The 26,291-nt window shown below is 43.8% G+C and overlaps 1 protein-coding gene across 1 annotated transcript; it reads left to right on the top strand.

Annotated features, from left to right (window-relative positions):
• Window positions 1-26,291, top strand: LOC123763684 (NFX1-type zinc finger-containing protein 1-like). The gene is made up of 3 exons (XM_069304365.1): window positions 1-25; window positions 264-497; window positions 19,707-26,291. The coding sequence occupies exons 1-3, from the start codon at window positions 1-3 to the stop codon at window positions 20,432-20,434; spliced, it is 987 nt and encodes a 328-aa protein (XP_069160466.1). The 3' UTR covers window positions 20,435-26,291.

The following is a 26,291-nucleotide window of genomic DNA, read 5'->3' as shown; positions in this document are numbered from 1 at the left end:
ATGGGTATACAGATTATCTGCTTGCGTATGTGATGGTTCGGGGTCTTGAAGTGGGTAGAATGTAATTATGTGTAGCACCTCGCTGATGTCGAGCCTCCTGTTATCGTTGTATCTGCCGATAATTTCTGTGTTGCTTGTTAAGATTTGAGATTTTTCTCCACTGACGTGAGTAACGTTTCAGGCATGCACTAAACGTAACAGAACAGATGGTGTAACATATTACCTAAAAGTGAACAGTTAATTTGTAAATTTTTCTTGTGTAGGTTTGTGTGGCTGTGGTCACACCATAGAGGCCGAAGGGCTGCTGGGGTGGCTCTCGCAGGAAGGAGGCGAGGTTGGCATGAAGATGTGTCCCCGTTGCAGAGAACCTATATATAATAACCGTCGTTATTATGAATACTTACTGAAGGCATACAAAGATGTAGAAGCTGTCAAACGCCTTTACTACAAAAAGAAGAATCAAGTTCAAAAGGAGGAAATTTTGAAAGAGATTCAAGGTAAAGATAGTTTTTATTCTTTGTTGCAATTAATTTGAATTAAATTTGAAGAAGGAAAATATATTAATAAATTGCTGGAGTTTTTTTTTGGTGTTAATAACATTGGTTAAATTATTTGTATAATTTGCAATACCTGAGCTTAACTGTGAGAAGCCAAGATGTGTGGGGCATGGAAAATGAGAGTGTTAAAAGAACAGTATTCATAGGTCTAAAGATTAAATAAAGGTATAAATAGGTTATTTGTTTTTGTTCAAGCTAAAAGGTGTGAATATCTATAACCACCATATATGGGTTAAGCAAATATATGTTAAGCACAATACGTATATTGTTAAGTTTATAAAAGCCAACCAAGAAATAAATGACATTGGCAATATTGTTGCTTGCTCGGTGAGTGAGACCATATAACCTAGCTACAGGTTCGTCTCTTCTGAATCATGGAGTGTTGCTGGGACACGCGGCAAGAGTCATGGTGTGTTGCGGGGACGGACGCTGCAAGAGTCATGGTGTGTTGCGGGGATGCTGTAAGAGTCATGGAGTGTTGTGGGAACGGACTCTGCAAGAGTCATGGTGTGTTGCTGGGACGGACGCTGCAAGAGTCATGGTGTGTTGCTGGGACGGACGCTGCAAGAGTTATGGTGTGTTGCGGGGACGCTGTAAGAGTTATGGTGTGTTGCGGGACGGACGCTGCAAGAGTCATGGTGTGTTGCGGGGACAGACGCTGCAAGAGTCATGGTGTGTTGTGGTGAAGGACGCTGCAAGAGTCATGGTGTGTTGGGGGGACGGACGCGGCAAGATTCACGGCGTGTTGCGGGGATGGACGCTGCAAGAATCCTGGTGTGTTGCAGGGACGGACGCTGGAAGAGTCATAGCATGTTGCGGGGACGGACGCTGCAAGAGTCATAGCATGTTGCGGGGACGGACGCTGCAAGAGTCATAGCATGTTGCAGGGACGGACGCTGCAAGAGTCATAGCATGTTGCGGGGACGGACGCTGCAAGAGTCATAGCATGTTGCGGGGACGGACGCTGCAAGAGTCATAGCATGTTGCAGGGACGGACGCTGCAAGAGTCATAGCATGTTGCGGGGACGGACGCTGCAAGAGTCATAGCATGTTGCGAGGACGGACGCTATAAGAGTCATGGTGTGTTGCGGGGACTGACGCTGCAAATACATTTCTCCCACTACCTCTTCACTGGACATGGCATCAGCCTCCTGGAATTGGGCGGCACAGTGCACCGTGTGCCCGTGTGGGTTGTGCAACTCACCTTGACAGTAGGAGAAAGTAGACTGAAGAAACCCTTTTTTTGCATTTTGAGCCAGACCAGGAATGGGAATGTGTACCTTGAATGGGGATTTGGGTATATTGGGGAATAATTTGGAATGGGAATAACGAGGAGAGTGGGAATGAGGAGGGAGTGGAAGTGGATTAGAACAGGAGGTGGCCTCTCCTGTAAAGGTTCCCACCACTGAGTGTCCCAACCTCGAGGACCAGAAGTATAATTGCCTTGTGCTGGATGTTGAGTGTACCTGTGTAGAGTCCTAGTTTTACTCATCTACATGCACTCGCGTATTTGTACTTTCATATATTGTCTTAAATCTTTGCGCTTTAGCTCTTGGATACAGCCTGTTCCAGTGAAATCCAACTATTAGAACAAATTCCTGATAGTCAAGTAAATCGTATTTTTCTCAAACAATTCATGTACGTGTCTGAGTGTACCAGTTATATCAGAAGGTTAAGTTCGTTGACTCCACTATTCCTACCAATACCAAAAACAATTCCTAGCACATCCATTCTAGTGTGTGTGGGTGTATTTGTCTGTGTGTATTTACCACCTGTACCTGCAGGAACGACCTGTTAACTCTTCGGTCCCACCTGGTCAACCGTCTGTTCTGTTATGTAGTGAATCCCGACCTCTTTTCCTCCATCATATCTGCTACATATATTTCTCTCTAACACACACACACACACATACACACATCTCCAGAATGGAACTAGTAGCAGCTGTTTAATTGCCAGGTACCTATTTCTTACAAGATGAATGTGGGGCATCAGGTGAAAGAAACTCTGCCCGTATGCTTCTGCCTCGGCCGGAAATTGAATCCAGGCACTTAGGGCTATGACCCCTAAGTGATGGAGTGCTGCCAATTCAGCCGCGAGGCCCTGTGTATGTCTGTTTGTGTTTTTGCATATTTGCGCCTGCAGGATCGAGCACTGGCTCTTGGATCCAGCCTTTCTAGCCGTTAGTTGTTTAAAGTAATGACACCTGTCCTATTTCCATGTCATATCTAGAACACCTCACCTGTTAACACCTCATCTGTTAACTATTCTGACAATGAAAAAATTCTTTCTAATGTCTCTGTCTCATTTAGTTATCATCTGTGTCCTCTTTTTCGTGTTCCACCGATACTAAATAGTTTATGTTTGCGTCCTGTCAATTTCCCTGAGAATTTTGTAGGTCTCCCTTTACTCCTCGGTCTTCCAAGGACGTGAGGTTTAGCTCTCGTAACTTTTCTTCGTTGCTCATACCTCTCAGTTCTGGGACTTGTCTGGTGGTACACCTCTGAATCTTCTCTAACATTGTCTTGTGTTTAACTAGGTATGGACTCCAGGCTGAATCCGCATACTCCTGGATTGGTCTGATATAGGTGGTATACAAGTCCTGAACGATTCCTTACATACGTTTCTAAAGACAGTTCTTAAATTAGCCAATCTAGCCAAAATGCGGTGATGATATCCTTTTGATGTTGGATTTCAGGGACAGGTTCGGTGTGATATTAACCCCCCAGATCTCTCCACTTGACTCTTGCATGATTTCACCTCCCAGATGGTATCTTTTGTTCAGCCTCCTGCTCCCTTCGAATAATTTCATTACTTTACACATTCCAGAGTTAAATTTAGTAACCATTTTCTAGACTATTCCTCCAGTTTTTTCAGGTCGTCCTGCAGTCTCTATTTTCATCTGTTTTTACTCTTCTCATAATTTTTGCATCACAAGCAAACATTGAACTGAATGAGTCTATACACTCTGGAAGATCGTTTACATATTTAAAAAACAGAATGGGTCCAAGTACCGAGCCCTGTGGGATTCCGCTTATGACATCTCGCCACTTTCATGTCTCCCCCCCCCCTCACAGTTACTTACTGTCTCCTGGTTTTTAGATACTCCCTTATCCACTGTCTCCTGTTGTTTAGATACTCCCTTATCCACTGGAGCACCTTACATTTTACTCCTGCCTGATTCTCCAACTATTGTTGTTGTTGTTTTAGATTAGCTACTCAGAACGAAATGACCATGTAGCACGGGCTATAGTGAGCCTGTAATTGAGTTCGGCTATTTGCAATAACCTTGTTACTGTGATATTTGATTCAAAGTTTTAAATGGAGGTGGGGTTTCCTCCTTTTCTCCCGTTTCTTTTCCGCTTCTGTTTTAGCGCACTGGTTTTAGTCTTGTTTTAATAACATTATCTTGGTGGCGAATATAGATGCACAGTGTTCACTAGTGTGTTCCATTCTTCAACTGATTTTCTAACCCTTGTAGTCGCTCTGGATTTTGCATCTAATGCAGATGCTCTTGTTGAATGGATGTTGAATTCGATGCACAGGGCATCAGTTGCTTCACATTCCAGTAAGTAATGTAATAGTGGCGTCTCTGCATCTGTTCTACAGTTATGACACTCTTTAACTATTGGGGTTATTACCTCCCAGCAGCACTTCTAATCAATTCTGAGTCTGTGTATAGCTTCTGCAATATCTCTGGATATTTTTTTGCCTGGCTTGAAAGAGAAGTATCCAGTGGCTTGTTCATACCACATTGCAGTGGATCAGTCCGCTACTTTGGCTCTGTGACATTCTCCAACTTTTGTAACAACCTTTTATGGGGTACTGTGTCAAAGGCTTTCTGACAGTCCAAGAAAATGAAGTTTGCCCACCCTACTCTCTCTTGCCTAATTTTTGTCGCCTGGTCATAGAATTCTATTAAGCCTGTGAGGCATGATTTACCATCCCTGAACCCATCCTGGTGGTGTGTTACAAGGCTCTTTCAATCCAAATGTTCTACAAGCCTTTTCCTTTCAATCTTCTCCATTACCTTGCATGGTGTACAAGTTAGGGAAACTGGCTTGTAGTTCAGTGCCTCTTACCTATCACCCTTTTTGTATATTGAGACTACATTAGCTGTCTTCCAGCTTTCCAGCAGGTCTCTTGTTTCCAGTGACCTGTTATACACCATAGAGAGTGGCACACTTAGTGCCTCTGCACCCTATTTTAATATCCATGAGATTCTGTCAAGCCCAACAACCTTTGTCACATTCATCTCCAACAGATTCCTTTTGACCTCGTCACCGGTGAGTTCAAATTCCTCTATGTTTGTTTGGTTTGCTGCCTCCTCTCTTAGTACAAGGGCTTCCCCATGCTCTTTTGTCAAGATCTCCTGGATTCTCTTTTTGAGTTCTCCACACACCTTCTTGTCATTCTCTGTGTATCAATTCTCCCCTTTTCTCAGTTTGATCACTTGTTTTTTCATTGTTTTTTTCCTCCTGATGTGGCTGTGGAGCAGTTTTGGTTGGGTCTTGCTCCACTAGCAATGTCATGTTCATACTGTCTCTCTGCTTCTCTCCTCACTCTGAGGTACTCATTCCTGGCCCTCTGGTATCTCTCGCTGCTCTCTGGTATTCTGTTATTCCTGTAGTTTCACCATGTTCCTGGACTCAATTGCTTCGCTGCCTTACATTCCTGATTGAACCATGGATTCTTGTGTTGCTTTTAATTTTTTCGTCTTTTGGGCTAGGATAAACCTGTCTGCAGCGTCTTGACACTGCTGGGGGACATAGTCCATCATATCTTGCAAAATATTTTCTCTGAGTTCTGTTTCCCATGGTATTCCCATTAGGAAGTTCTTCATCTCGTCATCTTTTCCTCTTTGTAATTTAGCCTTTTCCTTTCCGATCCCTTCCTTGGATAGGTTATCCCTACTTCCACCAGATACTGAAATGTCAATACGCTATGGTCACTATTTCCCATGGGGACCTCAAATTTCACTTCTCTTATTTCTGACTCATTCAAGGTGAATATAAGATCGAATCTAGTTGGGTCGTCATTGCCTTTAATTCATGTGGGTCCCTTGACATGTTGGCTCAAAGTTTTTTGTTGCCACTTCCAAGAGTTTAGCTCTCCTTGTGTCTGCACCGCCATGTGGGTCCCCAGTCTTCCAGTCTATCTTTCCATGGTTGAAGTCGCCCATTATTAAGGGTCTGGATCCATTCCTGCATGCAACTGAAGCTGCTCTCTCTCTACTATATAAATGGTTCCCATGTTGTTCCTATTGAACTCCTGTCTGGGTCTTCTGTCATTTAATGGACGGTTGTAAATGACTGCTGCTGTTATCTTAGGTCCATCCATTGGCTTAGTTCCTTTTATGTAGTCTCTGAATCCTTCACAGCCCAGAATTTCCATCCGTCAAAACTCCAGTCCTTTCTTATCAGCAGGGCCACTCCTCATCCTCTTCCTTCCCTAATTTCTTTACTTTATAGTAGTCCTGTGGAATCACTGCCTTTGTTATGATACCTGACAATTTTTGTTTCTGTGAGGCCTATTACATCTGGATTTTCTTCCTGCACACTTTCGGCCAATTCATTTGCCATATAAGTAATCCCATCGACGTTTGACAACATAACCATGAAGCTCACTTTCCTATATCCATAATCACACACTCCCCACTAGTGTAGGAAGCCATTCCATGGGCAGGGCTACTTGGGTAGATTCATTGTACTGTAAGGTAGTTACCAGTCATTTGGAAGGAGGTGGGGTGGGGTGGGGGTTTAAGAATAAAATTTTGCCTGGGCCTGTTTGGGACAGGAAGAAGTCCATGGGGTGAAAGGGGGGGGAAGGGTATGGAGTGCTCAGGATGAGGGTTCATTCTTCTGTGGAGTAATTACAAGGGGTTCGGGGGGCAGGTGTGGTGTTTTTTTTTTGAGGGCTTAGATCTTGCCTGGGCCTGCTTGGCGCACGAGGAAGATCATGGGATTGGGAGGAAGGGGGTGCTTGGGGTGAGGGGGGGGAAGGGAGGGTTTGGGTGGTATGGTGGGCTGTGTGTAGAAGGGAGGGAGGATTTGGGCTTGGAGTAAGGGGTGGGGAGTGGCTCCAATCGGGTGGCAGACTGGAAAGTGTTGCAGTCCCCTCTGGGGTACGTGAATTGCTGATTTTGGTTCCTTACTTCCCTCTCGGATTGTTGGTTTTGAGGCTAAGGTTCCATGGCTCCATTCTCTCTCCCTGTACCTTTTTCTTACATCTGCTTCTGCATTATTCCATCCCTAGTCATGTCCCTCTGAAGGAATACCTCTCTGTATTCCCCAACATATTTGTAGTGGCCAAACCAGAAAATCTTCTCTACTCATTTTCAGCCCCTTCCATTTGTATCTGTTTCAGTATCCCTGACACATCAGTTTTTCCTGTCCACTCTTCCTGTCTGGAACCTTCTTGTTCCTTAACAGAAGGAGGATGGTAGGAAAAGAAATGAATGTACATACCACTTTGCTTAGGTTTGTGGTAGACAGAGGAAGAGAAACTGAACAGAGCTGTAAACCTGAACATTAAGAACAGAAAGTTAGGAATTAGATTCTTATTCAACTTTGAAATTGATAGAAGGAGCCAGATTGTTAGGAGAGGAGAGGAAAAGCTGGAAAAGATTAGGGTCATGAGGCCATAGGGCAAAAATGTTATTGTTATAAATTTAACGAGCTGTTATGGGGGTATTGAGTATTATGGAGAAGGACCAGCAGTTAGAATCAAGATGTATCAGAGTTAGTGGCACAAATAGGCCCGGCCCCAAGGAACATAGGTTCCTGTTTATGCTTTAAGGTTTTAAAACCGATCTGTCGTCTGGGATACAATCATCTACGCCACTACAACAGGAGTAATGGATAAACCTCAAAAACTAACTTATTTATTAAACCCTCTTAACAACCCCATATACATTAAAGAACAATAACAATAAATACTTTACCACACTATCTTACTTTAAAAGCCTTGGTCCACATAGGCAGGATACAAGGTTTTACAATTAGGACAAGCTAGGGTAAAGTCTACTAGTGAAGAACTTGAAAGCTTGAGGCAGCTGGGGTAGTGAGCCCACGTGGTACCCTAACACAACACAACACTTAGGGATGCCCAAAACACTGGCTTACACTACACAATATCTACACCAATCTTCTACAAGCCTAGCCGTTAGCACTGTTACACATAAAGGTTCTTAAGTTTGTAGTTACAGGAACTTAAGGTAAGGGAAAGGGAGAAGGAGGAGGAGAATCAAGGCAGAGCCCCGAGAGGAAGGTGTTGACACCACGCCGTCTGAACAGAGAAGAAGGAGCCAGCGACCAGTCGCCGAGCTCCCGAGTTGTTGTTGTGGTTGCCGGGAAGAGCCTAATTGATTGTGCAGCTTATACACATTACAAATCTTCACCGACGTACAATACTGTTTACTTTACTCGTTCTAAGGATAGTTAATAATTACTTCACTGTTATACTTTAGAAGAGGTGGAGGGGAACACTATCAACAGTGTTCCCCTCCACCTCCTCACTACTCTCGGTAGGAGGCGATGTTAGGCTATCCGCCGTGTCCTCGGCCACGTCATCGAGTCGGGCCATGAATGTGTCCGCAAGGTCCACTTGGCTTTCACCACTCGGAAAGTTCCTCGTGTCCTCAGGATTTACCACCTTGGCAAGCACAGGGCTGCCCTTAGATTTAAGTCCCATAGACTTGGTCACCGCGCACGCAGGGTACACAACATTATCCTCTGTGGCGGGTATATCCAGGGAAACCTTAGGGGTAGGCAACATAATAGGCAGTCTGGAGTCCCCTACCTTATCCCCTGCTAAATCATTACCCAATATTATATCAACATTAGGGAAAGGTAGGTACGAAGTGACTCCGACTGTACAAACACCCTTGTAGAAATCAGATTCCAGGGTAACCTTACGGAGGGGGTACTGCTCGAGTATCACTAGTGACACCCTCGACCAGTACTACCTCTCCAGTGTCGAGAGCGTTGGCACCTTGCAAGGCACTCTCTAAAATTAAAGTCTGGGTGGCACCGGTGTCTCGGAAGATCACCACGTCTTTCCAAGAAGAACCCTCAGGCAAAAGTAGTCTCCTTTCGATAAGAATGGGGTAAGCAGGTCCAACCACTGTGGGATGGAGGTCTTACTCCGTAACCGTTCAGAAGGCCTCAAACCCAGTGTCACAACAAGAGCATTGGTTCTTGTTTCCGGGTACAGTTCCCAACAACGGCTAGTAGGGGGGTTTGCATGTTTACAGTGACCACAGACATGTCGGGGAGAAGAGATATTACTAACAGGATTGCCCTTTGGTTCACCCTTAGGTGCCATGGGGCTAGACAATTTAACAGGGTTAGTTATGTCTGAAACAGAAGGTGCATTAGTTATAGGGTTAGAATGGCTGGTCTGGACTGGCTGTGGGTATAAGTTTCGTTACTCTGTGGGATATAATTATTTCTATTGGGCCTTTTGCCCGCCAACTGGTAGTTTTCTGCCATCTTGGCCAAATCCACTATATTAGAATCTACCTCTGTCCTTCCTCTTATGTAATGAGCAACATTCTCTGGCATATTATCTATAAAATTCTCCACTAAAACTAAATTTTTAAGTGCCTCGTATGTTTCGGCTTTAGCCAAGCGAATCCATTTTTCAAACAATCTAATTTGGTCATTAGCAAATTCAGTGAGAGGATGGTTGTGAGTAGGCCTAAGGTTGCGATAAGCTTGGCGGTGAGTTTCAGGCGTAATTTCATATGCCCTCAAAATCCGTTCCCTGACTTTACTATATTCAAAACACTCGTCGTCTGGCATGTTTATAAAAATATCTTGGGCCTTACCCTTAAGTCTTCCCTGTAGGATTTTCACCCACTCTTCCTTTGGCCAGTTCATGGACATGGCCAATCTCTGAAAATGGTTGAAAAAACTTTCAGGGTCCGACTCTAAAAATTCAGGCAAGTTATGCTTTTTATCAGAATGCCTGGGGTTTGAGTCCCCAGCAGGTGATGGTACAGTGGTATCTGCTCTAATTCTTGCCACCTCATTTTTGAGCCTTTGCTCTTCAACTTTAGCATTTTGTTCTAATAATTTAGCCTCTTGTTCTGCTCCTCTAGCCTCTTGCTCTGTTAGTCTTAACTGGGCTAGTTGTAATTCTAACTCCATATTTCTACTAGCTACACTTTCAGCTGTACTGGGCTGGAATAAAATTGTATCACTTGGCAATAGTTCTTAGTCTATACAATGCTGTAAAATTTCATTCACCAAGGTCCACTTTTTATCAGTGTCGTTTAACTCGAGGCCAAATTCCTTGCCTAACAATACTAAATTAGATTTGGTGAGCTTCTTAATCTCTAACACTGAAGGGTCCTTTGCCAGTTCCTGCATTTTAGCCTCCATCACTAATTAATTTAGCTCCTAGCAAAATAAAAAAATAAAAAATAAAAATTGGAAAAAAACAAAAATTTGCACGGCCCCTGACACAAGGCCACACTCACCTCAATCGTGAAGGGATCCAGCTGGGTGTCCAGTCAGTGCAAGATGTATCCTTTGCTAGATGAGCTGGGCCCTAGGCTAACGCACAACTGTTCTGCAGAAAACAAGAATTTTTAGTTTTGGCACTCAAAAATCAAATTTTTTACAATTAAAATGTTCCTCCCGGTCAGGCCAACCACTTGTTATAAATTTAACGAGCTGTTATGGAGGGTATTGAGTATTATGGAGAAGGGCCAGCAGTTAGAATCAAGATGTAGCAGAGTTAGTGGCACAAATTGGCCCGGCCCCCAAGGAACATAGGTTCCTGTTTATGCTTTAAGGTTTTAAAACCGATCTGTCATCTGGGATACAATCATCTACGCCACTACAATAGGAGTAATGGATACACCTCAAAAACTAACTTATTTATTAAACCCGCTTAACAACCCCATATACATTAAAGAACAATAACAATAACTACTTTACCACACTATCTTACTTTAAAAGCCTTGGTCCACGTATACAGGATACAAGGTTTTACAGTTAGGACAAGCTACGGTAAAGTCTACTAGTGAAGAACTTGAAAGCTTGAGGCAGCTTGGGGTAGTGAGCTCATGTGGTACCCTAACACAACACAACACTTAGGGATGCCCAAAACACTGGCTTATACTACACAATATCTACACCAATCTCCTACAAGTCTAGCCGTTAGCACTGTTACACATAAAGGTACTTAACTTTGTAGTTACAGGAACTTAAGGTAAGGGAAAGGGAGAAGGAGGAGGAAAATCAAGGCAGAGCCCCCAGAGAAAGGTGTTGACACCACACCGTCTGAACAGAGAAGAAGGACCAAGCGACCAGTCGCCGAGCTCCCGAGTTGTTGTTGTGGTTGCCGGGAAGAGTCTAATTGTTCGTGCAGCTTATACACATTACAAATCTTCACTGATGTACAATACTGTTTATTTTACTCGTTCTAAGGATAGTTAATAATTACTTCACTGTTATACTTAATCCACAACAAGCTCAAGAGTCTGAATGCTCTGTGCGAACAAGATTCATCTTACGTCTGGCAAGGAAGATATGAACGCGCATCAACAAGCGCACCGAATAATGTAACGTAAACTATTTAGAGCTCAATTTGACCTCTGGTTTCCACTGAGGAACCCAGGGTCGTAACAGTTATCAACATAGTGGAGCCAGAGAGAGATAAGAATATAAATTGTGGGAAGAAGAACGGTTTCGAGGTATTCCATATAGAGCTTGGCAAGAACAGGGAAAAGAGGGAAATCCATAGCGACACCGAAAGTTTGAGACAAGTATTTTCCATTGAAAGAGAATGAGTTAGAGTCAACACAGAGTCTGATGAGTTCGAGCAAAACGTCAGTAGAAAGCATGAGATGAAGATGGCCCTCAGTCGCATTTTGACTAAGGAAAGAGAGAACGTCATCAAGCGGAACATTACTGAAAAGAGAGTCGACATCAAGACTAAGCATCTTACAGGAGGGCTGCAGGTGCAGCCTTTCTATGAAGTCCTGAGAGTGAGGAAGGTGGGTAGGAGAAAAAGTGCCACGGTAAGGAGTCGGAGTTTTGGTAACCCAGGAGGCAAGAGGAGAGCCTCTTGAAGAAATGATAGGGCGAAGAGGTGCATTAGGTTTATGGGTCTTAGGAAGACCATAGAAATATGGAAGAGAAGGGCAGATGACTCGGAAACGTTTATTAAGATCAAAGTCAGGAGGACAAAGACTAGAGAGCTGTCTTAATTTGCCGATGAAGGAAGTTTTAAGGCGATCCAAAGGGTTAGAAGTCAGAGGAGCATATATGCGGTTGTCAGAGAACAAGATATCAGCTTTCAGGAAGTAGTTCACACGGTCTAGGACAAACAACGGATTACCTTGTCAGAAGGCAATTCCGGAAGGCTTATCCTTCCGTCCTTGTCGGAAGGAAGGATAGCAAATGAGTTTTTGGGTATCAGGGAGGCAGGGCAAACCGAAAGCGACAAGGAAGGTGGTGATTTTTAGAAAACAAACTGTCACGAGCTGGGATAAGGGCCTCCCCTGAAGGCAGACAGATAAGAAAGAGTACTAGAGTTAGAGTTACCAAACAGGAACTAATGAGGTCAATGCTACAGCGCGGGCCAGGGGAAGTAGCAAGAGAGACTAAATTCGAGAAGTTCTTGTAGGTGCTTAGAGAGAGGGGAAGATGAAAGGTTGGTAACACAGTGAGTGAGAGTTTTAGCTCAAGGACTGTTGGAACTCAGACGTTAAAGTTTGTTGTGTAGTGTGGAGGAAGAAAGAGGAGCAGTGTGGAAGAGTGATGGAAGGAGAGGCGAGCAGTGTCTAAAGCGATGGAAAATAGGATATTTCATAGATCACTGGGAAGAGAAGAAGACAGAAAGCGTTGGTGTTGACGTGCTGTTAGAAAAGCGTCGTCAACTTGCAAGGAGGTGGAGTGAATAAGTTCTTGAAGATGTTCAGGAACAGGAGAGGAGCCTGAAGTGTTAAATTGGAGAAAGTGAGATAAGGAACGAGGGAAAACCTAGTCCTCAAGACAGTCTTCAAGAAACCTATGCTGGTTCTTGCGACGTTTGGCGGAAACAAGGGAAGACCCCAAGGCTCAAAAAGGCTGCTTGAAGAAAAGTAGAGAATCTATGAAATTAAACAGAGTAAGACGCCTAGGTGTGGCACCTATATGCAGACGGTGAGCCAAAATCACTTGGATAACTGGAAGCTGCACAACACATTTGGGTTGTATCGCTGGTGAATTAAGTCAATGACCAAGTGGGACCTTGACAAGCCTTACAGACTTCTCGTGTTCGTCAGTGTGAAAAACATTTATCATTTGACAATTTTGGATTTACCTTTGATAACATTCTCAGTTTCATTATATAATGGCTAATATTGTGCAATTTTCATTAGATTTAATTTGTCTAGATTTATATTGCAATTAAAAGATTTGTTGTCAGATCAATGTATTTTGTTTTAAATACTGGCAAATGAAGATGCCAATTGTCAGGCAATGATTATGTTTAAGTTCAATATGGTTTTCTAATTTCTTGGGACAGGAAGCTAGTTAGACTTCGCCAAACTAACACATTTCACAGCAATCTTGTTCACACACACTGCTCCTGCTTCTAATGCTGCTGGTGTCTACTTTATTTCCTGTTCGTCTTGTCCTCTCCAATACTTTTGGGGAAACTGCCGTATACTTAATGACAGATATAAGGAACACAAAAGAAGTGTTAAGTCTGCAGACACAAACAATGCTCTCTTCTGTCATGTTAGGGATTCTAATCATCCTATTGATTGATTTTCCTCCAAAATAATCTTTCCTTCCTCTATTCTACACAGACACCGTCTTGTTGAATCGGCTCTAATACGCAATGTAACCAACATGAACTTGAGTCCTGGCTTTGTTGCTGTGGACTCTTCCCTATCACAGTAAATACTCAAATGTTCTAAACTTCTAACAAACGTGACCTAACATAAGCTTACCCTTCCATTATTCTTTTTTTCTTTCTTTCTTTTTCTTTCCCTTGTTTTCTCTTTCGATGCCTTTCTTATTCCTATTACTAACCCCCTTTATTACACCTTTCCTTTCGTACATTGTTCCTTGCTTTTTCTGCCTCTAATATTTCCTTCTCCTCACCCCTCTCTTGCCTATTTATTGCCTTCGCCTCCTTACCTCATCATAATCGACTTGAGAATGGTCCAGGACGGACCACAACGTTGTCGTCGCTTCACTTTTTAGTGTGTGATTTGGTCAATATATTTCAGCCACGTTATAATAACTCCTCGTCTGTAGCCTGTTAGACTTATCGATGTTTCCCTAGGCCATCAAGAGACCTATTGCACCCCTAGGCCATCGAGAGACCTATTGCACCGCTAGGCCATCGAGAGACCTATTGCACTCTAGGCCATCGAGAGACCTATTGCACCCCTAGGCCATCGAGAGACCTATTGCACCCCTAGGCCATCGAGAGACCTATTGCACCCCTAGGCCATCGAGAGACCTATTGCACTCTAGGCCATCGATAGACCTATTGCTCCCTAGGACATCGGCAGACCTATTGCACCCCTAAGCCATCGAGAGACCTAATACACCCTATGCCATCGAGAGACTAATTGCACTCCTAGGCCATCGACAGACCTATTGCACCCTAGGCCATCGAGAGACCTATTGCACCCCTACGCCACCGAGAGTCCTATTGAACCCCTAAGCCATCGAGAGAACTATTGACAACTAGCCCATCGAGAGACCTATTCACCCCTAGGCCATCGAGAGACCTATTGCACACCAAGGCCATCGAGAGACCTATTGCACTCGTAGGCCATCGACAGACCTATTGCACCCTAGGCCACCGAGAGACCTATTGCGCCCCTAGGCCCTCGAGAGACCTATTGCACCCTTAGTCCATCGAGTGACCTATTGTACCCTAGGCCATCGAGAGACCTATTGCACCCCTAGGCCATCGACAGACTTATTACACCCTAGGCCATCAAAAGACCTATTGCACTCCTAGGCCATCGACAGACCTATTGCACCCTAGGCCATCGAGAGAACTATTGCACCCCTAGGCCACCGAGAGACCTATTGAACCCCTAATCCATCGAGAGAACTATTGACTTCTAGCCCATCGAGAGACCTATTGACCTCTAGGCTATAGAGAGACCTATTGCATCCCAAGGCCATTGAGAAACCTATTGCACCCCTGGGCCATCGACAGAACTATTGCACCCTAGGCAATCGACAGACATATTGCACTCTTAGGCCATCGACAGACCTATTGCACTGTTAGGCCATCGAGTGACCTATTACACTCCTTGGCTATCGAGAGACCTATTGAACCCCTAGGCAATCGACAGACCTATTGCACTCCTAGGCCATCGACAGACCTATTGCACTTTTAGGCCATCGAGAGACCTATTGCTCCCTAGGCCATCGACATACCTATTGCTCGCTAGGCTATCGAGAGACCTACTGCACCCTAGGCCATCGAGAGACCTATTGCACTCCTAAGCCATCGAGAAACCTATTGCACCCTATGCCATCGAGAGACCTTTTGCACTCCTAAACTATCGAGAGACCTATTGCACCCTATGCTATCGAGAGACCTATTGCACTCCTAAACTATCGAGAGACCTATTGCACCCCTAGGCCATCGACAGACCTATTGCACTCCTAGACCATCGACAGGCCTATTGCACCCTAGGCCATCGACAGACCTATTGCACTCCTAAGCCATCGAGAGACCTATTGCACCCTAGGCCATCGAGAGACCTATTCCACTCCTGGGTAATCGAGAGACCTATTGCACTCCTAGGCCAACGAGAGACCTATTGCACCCTAGGTCATCGACAGACCTATTGCTCCCTGGGCCATCGACAGACCGGTCGACAAAGGGAGCCGGTCGGCCGAGCGGACAGCACACTGGGCTTGTGATCCTGTGGTCCCGGGTTCGAGCCCGGGCGCCGGCGAGAAACAATGGGGAAAAGTTTCTTTCACCCTATGCCCCTGTTACCTAGCAGTAAAATAGGTACCTGGGTGTTAGTCAGCTGTCACGGGCTGCTTCCTGGGGGTGGAGGCCTGGTCGAGGACCGGGCTGCGGGGACACTAAAAAAAGCCCCGAAATCATCTCAAGATAGATCTCAAGATAGACCTATTGCACCCCTAAGCCATCGAGAGACCTAATACACCCTAGGTCATCGAAAGACCAATTAAACTCCTAGGCCATCGACAGACCTATTGCACTCTAGGCCATCGAGAGACCTATTGCACCCAAGGCCATCGACATACCTATTGCTCGCTAGGCCATCGAGAGACCTATTGCACCCGTACGCCACCGAGAGTCCTATTGAACCCCTAAGCCACCGAGAGAACTATTGACCACTAGCCCATCGAGAGACCTATTGACCCCTAGGCCATCGGCATACCTATTGCACACTTAGGCAATCGACAGACTTTTTGCACTCCGTGGCCATCAACAGATCTGTTGCACTCCTAGGCCATCGACATACTTGTTGCACCTTAGGCCACCGAGAGACCTATTGCACCCCTAGGCCATCGAGAGACCTATTGAACCCTTAGTCCATCGAGAGACCTATTGTACCCGAGGCCATCGACAGACTTAATGCACTCCGAGGCCTTCGAGAGACCTATTGCACTTCTAGGCCATCGAGAGACCTATTGCACCTTATGCCATCGAGAGACCTATTGCACTCCAAGCCCATCGAGAGACCTATTACACCTTAGGCCATCGACAGATCCATTGCTCTCCTAGGCCATCGATAGACCTATTGCACCCTAGGCCATTGAGAGACCTATTGCACTCCTAGGCAATCGAGAAACCTATTGAACCTTAGGCCATCTAGGGACCTATTGCACTCCTAGGCCATCGAGAGACCTATTGCACCCTAGCCCATCGATTGACCTATTGCACCACAGGCCATCGACAAACCTATTGCACTTCTAGACCATTGAGTGACCTATTGAAGCCTAGGCCATCGAGAGACCTATTGCACCCTAGGCCATGGAGAGACCTATTGCACCTCTAGGCCATCGAGAGACCTAATACACCCTAGGCCACCAAGAGACCTATTCCAATCCTAGGCCATCGACAGACCTATTGCACCCTAGGCCATCGAGAGACCTATTGCACCCCAAGGCCACCGAGAGACCTATTGAACCCCTAAGCTATCGAGAGACCTATTGACCCCTAGGCCATCGAGAGACCTATTGCACCCTTAGGCCATCGACAGACATATTGCACTCTTAGGCCATCGACAGACCTATTGCACTGTTAGGCCACCGAGAGAAATATTGCACCCTAAGCCATCAAAAGACCTATTGCACTCCTAGGCCATCGAGAGACCTATTGCACCCTAGACCATTGAGAGACCTATTGCACTCCTTGGCCATCGAGAGACCTATTGCACCCTAGGCCATCGATAGACCTATTTCTCCCTAGGCCATCGACAGACCTATTGCACCCTTAAGCCATCGAAAAACTTATTTCACTCCGAGGCAATGGACAGATCTATTGCACTCCTAGGCCTTCGAGTAACCTATTGCACTCCTAGGCTATCGAGACACCTATTGCACTCCTAGGCCATCGACTGACTTTATGCACTCCGAAGCCATCGAGTGACCTATTGCACTCCTAGGCTATCGAGTGACCTATTGCATCCTAGGCCATCAAGAGACATATTGCACTCTTAGGCCATCTACTGACTTTATGCACTCCGAGGCCATCGAGTGACCTATTGCACTCTAAGGCTATCGAGAGACCTATTGCACTCTTAGCCCATCGACAGACTTATTGCACTCCGAGGCCATCGACAGACCTATTGCACCCTAGGCCATCGAGAGACCTATTGCACCCTAGGCCATATAGAGACCTATTGCACTCCTAGGCCACCGACATACCTATTGCACCCTAGGCCATCGAGAGACCTATTGCACCCTAGGCAATCTAGGGACCTATTGCACTCCTAGGCCATCGAGAGACCTATTGTACCCTAGCCCATCGATAGACCTATTGCACCATATGTCATCGACAGACCTATTGCACTCCTAAGCCATCGAGAGACCTTTTGAACCCTAGGCCATCGAGAGACCTATTGCACTCCTAGGCAATCGAGAGACCTATTGCACCCAAGGCCATTGAAAGACCTATTGCACTCGTTGGCCATCGAGAGACCTATTGCACCCTACGCCATCGACAGACCTATTGCTCCCTAGGCCATCGACAGACCTATTGCATCCCTATGCCATCGAGAGACCTAATACACCCTAAGCCACCGACAGACCTATTGCACCCCTTGGCCATCGAGAGACCTAATACACCCTAGGCCATCGACAGACCTATTGCACTTTAGGCCATCGCGAGCCCTATTGCACCCCTTGGCCCTCCAGAGACCTTTTGACCCCTAGGCCATCGACACACCTATTGCACCCTAGGCCACCGAGAGATCTATTGCACCCTAGGCGATCGAGAGACCTATTGCACTCATTGGCCATCGACATACCTATTGCACCCTAGGTTATCGAGCGACCTATTGCACCCCTAGGATATCGACAGATCTATTGCACCTTAGGCCATCGACAGACCTATTGCACTGCTAGGTAATCGAGAGACCAATTGCACCCTTGGCCATCGAGAGACCTATTGCACCCCTAGGATATCGACAGCCCTTTGTACCCCTGGGCCATCGACAGACCTATTCCACGCCTAGGTAATCGAGAGACCAATTGCACCCTAGGCCATCGAGAGACCTATTGCACTCCTAGGCCATCGACAGACTTATTGCCCCCAAGGCCATCGACAGACCAATTGCACTCCAAGGTCATCGACAGACCTATTGCACTCCTAGGCCATCGAGAGACCAATTGCACCCTAGGCCATCGAGAGACCTATTGCACTCCTAGGCTATCGACAGACCTATTGAACCCTTGGCTATCGATAGACCTATTTCATCCTAGGCCATCGACTGATCTATTGCACCCTAGGCCATCGAGAGGCCTATTGCACCCTAAGCAATCGACAGATCTATTGCACCCTAGGCCATCGAGAGACCTATTGCACCCTAGGCTATCGAGAGACCTATTGCACTCCTAGGCCATCGACAGACCTATTGCACCCTAGGCCATCGAGAGAACTATTGCACTCTTAGGCCATCAACAGACCTATTGCTCTCCTAGGCAATCCACAGACCTATTGCACCCTAGGCCATCGACAGACGTATTGCACTCCTAGGCCATCGACAGACCTATTGCACCCTAGGCCATCGATAGACTTATTGCATTCCTAGGCCATCAACAAACCTATTGCACCCTAGGCCATCGATAGACTTATTGCATTCATAGGCCATCGACAGACCTATTGCACTCTTATGTCTTCGACAGACCTATTGCACTCCGAGGCCAACGACAGACCTATTGCACCCCTAGGCTATCGAGAGACCTATTGCACCCTAGGCAATCGAGAGACCTATTGCCGTATGGCTTCCACAGGAGTTGACATCCCAGGTAAATTTTATTGTTAAGTGAACAATGGCATCAGGTGTGAGGAAAATTTCCTATTGAAAACTATATATATGTTTATTTTCTTGATGATTTAAATAATATTATTAACCCCACCGCATATTTACACTAAGTGCTCTATATATGTACACATAAGGGATACATGCATGTAGAAAATCTGTAGGAGTTTTGAAGGAGGACTCGAACCCACATGCTTGGTATTCCAAATTCAGATTTTCTCATTCATACATCACGCTAATGCGATTTCTTTGTAATTTGAATGTGACGCACGAGTGTGAACGCCAGTACCATAGGAAAGAGTGTGGTCGGGTCGACTGTAAAACCCTGGTTGGGCTCCAGTTGGTGCCCAGAACCTGCCAGTGAATTCAGCAGAGTTTCGGGTTGGTCGACATTTATAGAATCGTGGCAGAGTCGGTTAAGGCAGGTGTCTGCGAACCACCAGAATGCGAGTTCAATTCACTCAATTGTCTCAAAATTATTTTATTTAAGATTAAACAATACATATTGTTTGATTATGTTATCACGAAAACGGGCTGTAAAATCAATGAATGAATAATCCTCTCAGCCCTGAGAGGATTATTCATATTGAAAATTAATATTAAGTTGTATATAGTCAACTGTTTTAATGCATATTTTCCATCTTTCATTACAGATATTGAAATGGATTCAGAGTTTACCATGGAATTGAAGATGTTAGAAACATCTGTTATTCAAAACTTTAGGCACCTTTGTGATTCTGAACTAAATCTTCTTCAATTCCAAGTTCAGGTCCTAAAAAAAGCAAACTCAGTGCTTAAACAAGATAATGAATATTCAAGATATATACTGGAAAAAGTCAAATTTGTTGTGCATCAAGTCTTCAGGCAGCAATTCCGCATTTCATCACAAAGAATGGAAGAAGTTACTTGTGAACTTCAGCGCCTCTCAGTTTTGCCCGCCTTCTGGAAGCTGACTGAGAAATATGCTGGGTGTCGAAATGTGGCCTTAATGAATATATACAGAGAATTATCAGGGCTGCTGAGTACGACAGTTAAGTTTGACAAAAAAAGAGAAAGTAGAGCAAGAAACCTCTTGAAAGAGAGTCAAAAATTCGTTGGTGGACTTGGAATCAGCAATGAAGAGAGATTGGAGATACTCAGTGCTATGGGGTTCAAGCAAGGCCATTGGTACAAGTGTCCGAATGGTCACATATATTGCATATCTGAATGTGGAGGAGCTATGGTACAGAGTAAATGTCCTGAATGTGATGCAACCATTGGCGGTGAAAGGCATCAACTTAGAGGTGACAATGCCGTTGCTTCAGAAATGGATGGTGCCCTTTACAGTGCATGGTCAGAACAAAATAACATGGCAAATTATGATGTTGCTGACTTTGTCTAGTTTCTAGGATGAGTTACATAAATTTGTACTTTTAATATAAATGATTTGCTCTGAGGTATATTATATTTTATGATTTGGTGTTGTTTTCAGATAATGTAGCTAAACAGTTGTGAATGTTCTGTGTGGTAATGAGACGTGATAATGGCTATGGTAGATTTATAATACAATACCTGCGATGTTACTATGTGTCGGTCTCTCTGTTGTAATCTTTTCTAAGTGTATAACAAATGAATAGTATGAAACCTGCACTGTCACTCTATTTCCTTCTGTTTCAAGCGTATATCAGACAACACGTACAATATATAACAGGTAATTTTTATTCCAAAGGTCTGACAGATGTACGGCCTGCACTGCTAATCGTCATAACATAAAAGCTATTTTATCCACCACAGCTTGTTTAACAATATGGGTCACCCCATTTTCCTTGATGCACCGGACTAGTGACAGGTGATTCAGTGATTCTGTTTAGTAAGGTTTTTTTGGGCACCGATTGCAGCCCAAGGGTTATTATGTTACTAAATGGTTAACACAGCAATCCAAACAACAAACATGTATATCAAGTGTATGTTGATTTTTTATCATATAAAATATTTACTATATGAAAGTTACAAAAGTAATATATGAAGAGAGAATATTGTAGGAAATTTGGCTCTTGTGAAACAACACCAATTTATACTAAACCCTGCCCACTCACATTTGTGTGTTTATACTCAACCCCACCCAGTCACATATATGTTTATACTCAACCCCACCCACTTTGCAGGAGGATATATGTGTTTATACTTTGCTTGAAGCAGTGGAGTGAACCAATGTATGTCGCTAGATACCTACAATTCTACTTAATTAATTTACATACCTATTTTTAAACCAGAATTTACATAATTCATATCAATATCTGAATTGATTCTATTACTGTATGTAAAATATTGCACAGATCCCATCTGCAGACTCTATCACCCCAATATCCGCCATTATATAATAATACAATGTCATCCAACTCTACACCTCATTGTGAAACAGTGGCATCTCAATGCCGTGTTACTCTAAGCTTTCCTAGACATGGACCCGAAAATAAGCTGACTAACTTCTGAGTACCTACTTACTGCTAGGTGAACAGCAGAATTAGGCGAAAGGAAATGTGCCCAATCATTTCTGTCTCGCCCGGAATTCGAACCTGGAATTCTCGATTGTGTGTCGAAAACCAACCCGACTGAACAAGCGGGACCCTCCTAAGTGGGTTAAGACGCTATATAATTAATACGCTACGTCTAGGTTAGAGTAAGAACTGAGGCAGCCAGTTCGAGGAATCAATGGGGTTGTTTCCAGACCAGTAAGGCATCTTCTGCTTCAATACCTCACAAATATGGCGCACAAAGGGACTCTGTGTCAAACATGATGGAATCTCTTCAGTAGACACTGCACAATTAGCATTAGGACGGCAAATACCGGCTTGTCAGATAATTCTCAGCTACTCAGGCAGTTATAAAATCAAGTAATAATAACTCTTTAGTTATTAAAGTCAACAAGTCTGAAGAGTAGTGTGCTTCAGGATTTAGCCAGGATGTCTAGTAATGTTGTCAATGTCTTTGTCAAAGAAGAATTCCAAGCAATCACAGGGGCTTAAATATGTAAGGAAAATTATATGTCTTGTTCACGATGACATGAGAGTTCTGGTAACGGATGTCACCTCAGTGGACCGTTGTGGTGAGACTCACTGAACTGTGTTTGTAGTCAATAGTGAATGTGTGGAGCAGAATCCTTATGACAGTGATGCTACTGCACTATAGTACGAAGGAGCACGGTCCCTAAATGTTAGATAATATCATAAAAATGTGTCTCATCCCGAATGAGGCACATTTGTATGGACAAGGAATACATAACTAGGTAAGAACAATTCAGGCCAGTACGGTGGAGTAGTAGAAAATTTATTTTAATTATTGTCTTGTTCATGGAAGGGGATTATTTTGTTATGGTAAACTTGCAGGTTCGTGTATGGTAGCTATTAAACAACGAGTTCACATCCATTCGAGGACCAGTTGATTGATGGTTCTACAGTTGGTTTGCAGGAGGATAAATCGACAGGAAAGAAGTTTAATTGATTATATGGAGGATTAATCCAGTGGGATCATGGGACATCTTTGTTTCTTTATATGAGTTCATATATATGCATATATGCAACCGAAAACTCACACACCAGAAGTGACTCGAACCCATACTGCCAGGAGCACTATGCAACTGGTGTTCGCATTTGTGTTTCTCACGTATGTCCCAAAGAATGAGCTGATTTGATAAAATACTATGCCCAAGATTACTATGATAAACATATGCTCACTGAAATGTAAGCGAACAAACACACTGAACATTCAATGAATGTAATATAAAACAAGTGATATCTCCTGGCAAAAATGAACACACAGGTATACTTTATTTCTTCAACAATCAAAATTTAACCAACTATGTCTCGCATGAAATTCAAAAAGTTCAGTCCTGGGATCACTACTTTCATCATTGTCTGTATATATCAGGAGTTTCACACCTGTTTCTCTGGAGTATACAAATTTAACTCTCCAGGGCACTACCTCATTCTGTTCATCTACATACATATGGTTCACTCTTAACTTCTCATTAGTTCTATAATTCCAAGGTACCCATTCTCTTAATGGTAAATATTTCCTATACACATTCCACTGGCCAGTACTCCTTCTTTCTAGGGTTGTCCCACTCACATGAAGTTGAAAGGATGGGGGTTGGTTTAGGGACTTTGCCTGGGGTACAGAGGTTGATCTGGGCATACCCTGGCAAGAACATCTATTTTTCCCTCTCACTGGATCTTCTTTTGAACATACAACCTCGGCCAATTGCTACTGAAAGTAGAAGATACAGGGTTAAACCACACAGACACATCTGAAGCTTCATTATTAACAACACCAACAACTCAACAAAACTCCTCAGGAGTCCTTTTACATCTGACACAACAGCCATGAACCACGAGGACAAGTGCAAGAACTACCTGTCTGAACTGATTCAGATGACCATCAGTGGTAAACACATAAGTCAGTTGCTTCATAACTTTGTCAGAACGATCAGCGAGAGAAAACAGGATTATTTCTATGCACAGTATCCAAATCACAACTCCAAGAACAAGCTCACATTCTCTAACTGTGAAATTTATTCCAACACACTCCATAATAACCAAGAAAGTAACAAAACCACTCTGAAACCTTGACAACACTTATTATGAACTTCACTGAGAAAGTGACTTCCTCCAGGTGACATCAAACAAACCAACAATAGTGTTAAGGGTCTCATCACTTTGAAGATGAAAAGCAGCTTACCTGGGAATCACCCAAGGACAACCTGTAACCCTTCACACTCATCAAACCAAATAGGCGGGATAACCTTGTCCCACTCCAACTTAAAGCACATCTTTGACCTTGAACACCAGCTCCAAAGTCTGACAAAATCCTCCAACATCATTTTGACTCTGAATGTCAAGACAACACTTGATATGAACAAACATTTTGTTAACTACTCTTGCAGTAAGATAGTGTACTAGATATAAAAGTAGAGACACTGCTCTAGAGCTCCACACAACTGTCTCAGGACAACTGGGTGTACAACTTATTGGAGTAAACTCTGTCTGTTCAACAACAGTGCTGGACAAAGATGTCCCACAGTCCATTACTACAAAGGAGAATGGCTCCTGTGGAACAACAATAGATTGCAAAAAAGCCCTAAGAACACTCTGACTCAATTTACCCAATTATAAATGCTTTCTCCCCATGGAATAAGAATAACTGGCCACAACACTCTGTAACTTAGGCCTATAATAAATGTTACCACTATTAATAGTCACACAAGATTTAACAAACTTTCCTCCCAGGACATAATCTGAAGGTGTTGGAGTACTGTCTGTTTACAATCAATAATTCTACAAAGCTGGGTCACATCCTCACAAACAACTGAAGAGGGAGACTCAAAGGTACTCCATCACTCTATCTACTTATCAGAAGCTGATCCACTAGTTGCTCTCCCACACTCTCCAACAATGTATCTACAGCACAGTCTCCTTACTACTCTCTGATATCTCTGGGTCAGTTCTACTTAACTTGCACAAAATCAAGGACTCAGAATCTGGAGCGAACGGGCAAGTAACAGGCAATTTGGCCTCCTCCCCCATCACCTTCCACTAGTCTAGGGCAAGGCGGGGCCTTTGCAACTGGTTCACTCTCGATAACTGATTCAAACTCGGGAGCGAGAGGGCAAGCCTCTGTCAACCTGGCATTCTTTCCCAAACTATTCCCTTGGTTTGGATAAAATGGAGTCGTGGCAACAACTGACTTACTCTTGACTCCTGATCAACGTTTGTAGTGAGTGGGCAAGCCACTGGTACATGGACTTTCTGTTCCAAACTGTTCATGGGGTTAGAATAAAGCGTGGTCATAGTACCAGACTTACTCTCAGCAACTAGGTTGGCCACACATGAGTCCTGAACATCCACCTCCCATTTCACCTCTGAAAGGGTACAGGTCTCTGGAATAGTTTCCTTGGTACTGACAGAATTCACCACTGAAACATTACTAGAATTGGACTCAGCACAGGTAGGATAGATAACACCATCCACTGCATCTGACTGTTTACTCAAAATAGTAAACACAGCACAGGTAAGGTAGATAACATCATCCACTACATCTGGCTGGCCTCTTAAAATAACTGATTCTGGTAACAAAATGGAATCAACAACCTTCCCAACAACATAGTTCATAGCCACATCATGACCACATCATGACATCATAACATTCACACCTAGGATGGGCAATTGTTTACTAACACCAACAGTGCACAAGCCTGGGAAAATGGTGGATCATAGTTTAATGTCTATCAGAGGTACGGTTTAATAACCTGCAATGCTGTGAAGCACTAAAGACTTCCCAATATCTCTCTTTGGAACATTAGAAAGTACTCTATCTAAAATTAAAGTTTGGAAAGCACCCGTGTCTCGTAAAAGAACCACTGGCTTCTATTTACCATTATTACACAATAATTCCCCAGTATATTTATATGGGTTATTAGTTGCTATTCACTTGGGATCTACAGTAACATGTTTATTATATCTACTCTGCACACTTCTACTAAATATGAGACCCGTAGGTCTTAACTCTGGGTGTTTCTGAAATCAGGAAGTTATGACATGACCTTTTCTCATGCAATGAAAGCAAAATCTACTGTCAGTGGTTGACCCTGCCACATTCACTAAAAACTTATTAATTACATTACTGGGGTGTTGCATCCCCGACTATGTGTTCTCAATCTTAGGCTTAGCAAGAGAAGGGCTCATGTGAGTAGCAGTTGGATTATAACTGGGTTTGCTCTGGTGAACTTTTTTATGAGCATTAAGATTTTGTCTACTATTAACATTATGGGACTGGGCTCTAAAATATACCCTTGTGAGTGACTCATGTTCATCAGTGAGCTTTGAGAGCTCATAAATGGCAGTAACATTCTTTTGCCCCCAGTTGGGTGGGTGTGCAGTAAGACTAGTAACTGTGCATCATAGATGTAAAGTGCCTTGTATAGTGACTGTTGTGAGCCTCTTGTTGAATCACTTGTGGCACAAAAGATTATTGATGTGTGTATATGTGTGGGTGATTAAAAATGTATGTGTATGTATATATGTATACGTATGTATATGTTCATGTATACATGAGTATGTGTACATGTAAATATAACATTAATAATTTTGTAACTAGCGTCAAAATATTGTTATTTGCTTAGCTAAACGAACTAGAGGGTTCAGTTCCTGAACCGATTATGTGCCTCTGTAATCCTTTACACCACCGCCCACGGGATGGGTATG

The sequence above is a fragment of the Procambarus clarkii genome, chromosome 52 (assembly GCF_040958095.1).
Source record: "Procambarus clarkii isolate CNS0578487 chromosome 52, FALCON_Pclarkii_2.0, whole genome shotgun sequence".
NCBI lineage: Eukaryota > Metazoa > Arthropoda > Malacostraca > Decapoda > Cambaridae > Procambarus > Procambarus clarkii.
Note: the sequence above shows the minus strand (reverse complement) of the source record. Positions and strands in the feature narration are given on the sequence as shown.

What these genes read in the sequence shown, in the direction of transcription:
- LOC123763684 (XM_069304365.1), top strand. Translation starts at nt 1, where the DNA reads ATGGGTATACAGATTATCTGCTTGC. An exon ending in TATACAGATTATCTGCTTGC is followed by an intron (nt 26 to 263) that starts GTATGTGATGGT and finishes TTTCTTGTGTAG; the next exon opens with GTTTGTGTGGCTGTGGTCAC. An exon ending in AATTTTGAAAGAGATTCAAG is followed by an intron (nt 498 to 19,706) that starts GTAAAGATAGTT and finishes CTTTCATTACAG; the next exon opens with ATATTGAAATGGATTCAGAG.